The following is a 5,000-nucleotide window of genomic DNA, read 5'->3' as shown; positions in this document are numbered from 1 at the left end:
TGACTAAATACTTTTTTGCCCCACTGTATGTTATAATGGTTAGTTAGTGAGCGATGCCAGATGTTTACTACCATTGTATTATCACAGAGTACACATTCAATCCAGTTAGTCTGTCTCTGCCATGTTTGTCTAGCCAAAGTGCTGAACTTCAAACCATCTCATTCATCTTGAGGTTCTTTTGTGGATTAATTTAACCTTAAATACGCCAGAAGAGCCAACAGCTCTTCTTCACCTCTTAGAAACGTTGGACCTTTTGGCCTGCAGCATAATACACTGCTCAAAAAGTGAAGTGAGCACTCAGTATTGTCAATGGAAAATTGTATTTAGTAGTCAGTATAATCTTTTAGTGATATAAGTTTGCATATGGTAGAATACTGCATGTAGTTATTTGTATTAGGAAATATTCAACCATGTATACTTAGAGGCATATAATCAATTGTGTAGTGACAGGATGTGTGATCTCTAGCAGGCTACAAAAGGCTTGATGTGCACACCCACATCCTGGGAGCATGAGAGAGGTCGTACCTTGTCTTATTGTTTTACGGTAGGATTAACGTAGCTATATCTGTTTTAGTCTAAGTGCTTTTTGGTTTGATGAACTGCTGGACTTCGAGACCAGCAGGTTTAGGGAAGTCTTTATGGGGTCACACTCTGACCCCCCCCCCCCCCCCCCCCACACACACACACACACACACACACACACACACAAGCACCCACTGAAGTATAAATAAAGACCGGGGCAGTTTCTTAGCACGAGTCTCAGTCTGGAGGCTGCCCTTGCTAGCAAGAAGTTCTGTGTGTTTCTCTTCTCTGAGTCTTTACTGAAGAAGTGTTTTATAACATTTTCCTTAACAAGTATAATATGAAGTCAGTTAAACTTCTGGGATATCAGTTAGGTATTGTAAACCATTCAAGCCGCATGGTACTGGGCTGTGAGCACTGAAGGACATTAGGTCCTCAGGCCTCCCGCATGAAGTCTATTTCTGATTGTTTGGTCAGAAACATTCGCACCAGTGGCCTGCAGAAGCTAGACTTCCCCACCCAGCTCTTTTTATGTAACACTCCATCTCCTGTTATGTCTTCCATACTCTTGAGACTGTGCTGGAGACCAACCTCTACACTGCACCTGCTGTCACTTTCATTTACACCAAACCAGGTGAAATAGTTTATGGTGACTGTGTGCGTGTGTGCATGTGTTTGTGTGTAAACTGAAAAGAAACAAACACAATCGACAGGAAAATAAAACAGACAGGGGGTCCAGAGACTGCAGGGAGAGAGGTCTGTGGTTTTGTTTGTGAGGAGCTATTCACAGATAAGCTCATTTGAATTGAAACAGGAACACAACTACACAGCAAGGATTTGTTTTGCAAATGATCATGGTTATGGATAGTGGCTCGGGCAGCGTGCTCGCTTAATCATGTCCTGTTTTTGTTTCTCTCTCGCCCCACACAGACTCGTTCTATGATACCTTCCACACCACAGCTGATATCATGTATTTCTGTCAGATGATGGCCGTGCTCGAGGTCATTAATCCTTTGTTGGGTCTGGTTAAAACTGGAGCTTTTCCCGCTATGATACAGGTAATATCCAGCGACACATTTTGCCGCCTGTTAGTGTTTTATTTATTTTTTATTCATCTTAACTACAAAATTGAAAGCTCATGCACATGTGGACAACATTATTGAAAATGGCAGGTAGTCAGTATTCACACGCATCACATGTGCAATTTATTTTACCTAGAGAGTCTCATGGCACCACAGAATGATTTATTTATTTAATAATTTATCATATACCTTAAAGTAAAATAGTAAAACTAAAGAGCTCTAACACAGAGCTCCAGTCTGCAGGCCTGTGCTTTTATGACAGTCAGCTTTATCTGGCCTTTAATTGTGCCTGCAGGTTGCGGGGAGGAATGTTATTTTGTTCGTCGTCTTTGGCAGCCTCGACGAGATGCAGAACAAGCCCGTTGTCTTCTTCGTCTTCTACCTGTGGAGCACCATCGAGATCTTCAGGTTAGCTCAAATAGCCTTCCTCCTCTCTCCTGTTGAGGATATGTCGCTCGTTCTAACATTAGCCCAACCTCCTCTACATCAGATACCCGTACTACATGCTGGCCTGCATCAGCACAGAGTGGAAGATGCTAACGTGGCTGCGGTACACCATCTGGATTCCTCTTTACCCGCTGGGAGTCATAGCTGAAGGTTGGTGATTTTGTGGTTGGTGTCAGTTGTGGGTAGTCGTTACTGATGGTGTGTCATTCTTTGCTTCTTTTTTTTTGTTTTGTTTTTTTGCATCTAGCCGTGGCTGTGGTCCAATCCCTGCCCATCTTTGATGAGACCCGTCTGTTCAGCCTGCCTCTCCCCGAGATGTTGGGAAACTCTTTAAGCTTCTCCTACACTTTGCAGCTCTACCTGGTTTTCATGTTTCTGGGTAAGTGAATTTACCACCATCACGTACCACCATCAAATCTGATTCATTTTTACTTCCAGTCCGCATGCCAAAGTATCTTTGGGCAAGATGCTGTAATCCCAAGTTGCTCCCATTAGGGGTGGGCGGTATAAACGGTACACGGTGGAAACAGTATGAATTTGGCCAACGGTAGTGATTTTGATTTTCCGCTGTACCGCGCATGTTGATGGTGTCATCAAGCTGCGCCTGTTTGGGTCGACAGCATCACAGCGGCTGCAAGCAGTATCATCTGCAAATTATGCCGGGCGACAGTAATAGCAAAGACATGAAGCACGTTTTGGAGTATGAGGAAAGCCAAAAGCCGTGCTTCCTCCACTTCCGTACCATTGATTCATTAATGTTGAATTCTGCTGTTCCCATGTTATTGCAGTATATTAATGACTAACCTCGTATTGTGGATGGATTATCTTAGTTGTTCTCCTGACTGAAGTTTGGTCTGTTTACAGCATCCTGCCATGCGATTGCATTTGTCCCGAACCATCAGGAACCCTCACGTTAACTTTTATTGAGTGGAAAAAAGTTAGCGTTCATCCTCCAGCTTTACTTATGTTATGCTAACATAGCTGTGTCACTAGCGATCACATAGCACATCATTATACACCAGCTAGCCCAACTTTAGCAACCCTAAAAAAGTCACTGCTGTTTAGTTTTCTGTCTTCATTTATGTTGGAAGTGATAGAAAAGCTGTACGTTTCTCTCAGTCAGAACATTATATATATATATGTGTGTGTATATATATATGTGTGTATATATATATATATATATATATATATATATATATATATATATATATATATATATATAAAAAAAAAAAAACACCCAGCGCGCCCCTGCGGGCGGTTTATCCTTCAAGCTCGGGTCCTCTACCAGAGGCCTGGGAGCTTGAGGGTCCTGCGCAGTATCTTAGCTGTTCCCAGGACTGCGCTCTTCTGGACAGAGATCTCCGATGTTATTCCCGGGATCTGCTGGAGCCACTCGCCTAGCTTGGGAGTCACCGCACCTAGTGCTCCGATTACCACGGGGACCACCGTTACCTTCACCCTCCACATCCTCTCGAGCTCTTCTCTGAGCCCTTGGTATTTCTCCAGCTTCTCGTGTTCCTTCTTCCTGATATTGCTGTCATTCGGAACCGCTACATCGATCACTACGGCCGTCTTCTTCTGTTTGTCTACCACCACTATGTCCGGTTGGTTAGCCACCACCATTTTGTCCGTCTGTATCTGGAAGTCCCACAGGATCTTAGCTCGGTCATTCTCCACCACCCTTGGGGGCATCTCCCATTTTGACCTCGGGACTTCTAGGTTATACTCGGCACAGATGTTCCTGTACACTATGCCGGCCACTTGGTTATGGCGTTCCATGTATGCCTTGCCTGCTAGCATCTTGCACCCTGCTGTTATGTGCTGGATTGTCTCTGGGGCATCTTTACACAGCCTGCACCTGGGGTCTTGCCTGGTGTGATAGACCCCAGCCTCTATGGATCTTGTACTCAGAGCTTGTTCTTGTGCTGCCATGATTAGTGCCTCTGTGCTGTCTTTCAGTCCAGCTTTGTCCAGCCACTGGTAGGATTTCTGGATATCAGCCACCTCCTCTATCTGCCGGTGGTACATACCGTGCAGGGGCCTGTCCTTCCATGATGGTTCCTCGTCTCCCTCCTCTTTCTTGGGTTTCTGCTGCCTGAGGTATTCACTGAGCACTCGGTCAGTTGGGGCCATCTTCCCAATGTATTCTTGGATGTTCCTTGTCTCATCCTGGACTGTGGTGCTGACACTCACCAGTCCCCGGCCCCCTTCCTTCCGCTTAGCGTACAGCCTCAGGGTGCTGGACTTGGGGTGAAACCCTCCATGCATGGTAAGGAGCTCTTGTTTTTATGTCAGTGGCTTCTATCTCCTCCTTTGGCCAGCCTATTACCCCAGCAGGGTACCTGATCACGGGCAGGGCGTACGTGTTGATGGCCCGGATCTTGTTCTTACCATTCAGCTGACTCCTCAGGACTTGCCTGACCCTCTGCAGGTACTTGGTGGTTGCAGCCTTTCTAGCGGCCTCTTCATGGTTCCCATTTGCCTGCGGGATCCCCAGGTACTTGTAACTGTCCTCTATGTCTGCAATGTTGCCTTCTGGTAGTTCAATCCCCTCAGTTCTGACTACCTTCCCTCTCTTTGTTACCATCCGACTACACTTCTCCAGTCCGAACGACATTCCAATGTCATTGCTGTATAGCCTGGTAGTGTGGATCAGTGAATCGATGTCTCGTTCACTCTTGGCATACAGCTTGATGTCATCCATGTACAGGAGGTGGCTGACAACTGCTCCATTCCGTAGTCGGTATCCGTAGCCAGTCTTGTTAATGATCTCACTGAGGGGGTTCAGGCCTATGCAGAACAGCAGTGGGGACAGAGCATCTCCTTGGTAGATCCCGCACTTGATGGTAACTTGTGCTATGGGCTTGGAGTTGGCCTCTAGTGTTGTACGCCACATCCCCATTGAGTTCCTGATGAAGGCTCTTAGGGTCCCATTGATCTTGTACAATT

General features: G+C 45.8%; 2 protein-coding genes across 3 annotated transcripts in view; both read left to right on the top strand.

Moving 5' to 3' along the window:
* The window catches only part of LOC309696018 (very-long-chain (3R)-3-hydroxyacyl-CoA dehydratase-like), a 27,774-nt gene that overhangs the window by 10,172 nt on the left and 12,602 nt on the right, over positions 1 to 5,000 (top strand). For both annotated transcript variants that reach the window (XM_082517056.1, XM_082517057.1), the window contains 4 exons: positions 1,453 to 1,580; positions 1,900 to 2,012; positions 2,095 to 2,201; positions 2,299 to 2,430. In XM_082517056.1, coding sequence (XP_082373182.1) covers positions 1,453 to 1,580; positions 1,900 to 2,012; positions 2,095 to 2,201; positions 2,299 to 2,430 — 480 coding nt within the window. The remainder of the gene's footprint in view (positions 1 to 1,452; positions 1,581 to 1,899; positions 2,013 to 2,094; positions 2,202 to 2,298; positions 2,431 to 5,000) is intronic.
* The window catches only part of LOC309696591 (uncharacterized protein), a 74,380-nt gene that overhangs the window by 66,481 nt on the left and 2,899 nt on the right, over positions 1 to 5,000 (top strand). The window lies entirely within an intron of this gene.

The sequence above is a fragment of the Aulonocara stuartgranti genome, assembly GCF_965226115.1.
Source record: "Aulonocara stuartgranti genome assembly, chromosome: 1".
Lineage (NCBI taxonomy): Eukaryota > Metazoa > Chordata > Actinopteri > Cichliformes > Cichlidae > Aulonocara > Aulonocara stuartgranti.
Note: the sequence above shows the minus strand (reverse complement) of the source record. Positions and strands in the feature narration are given on the sequence as shown.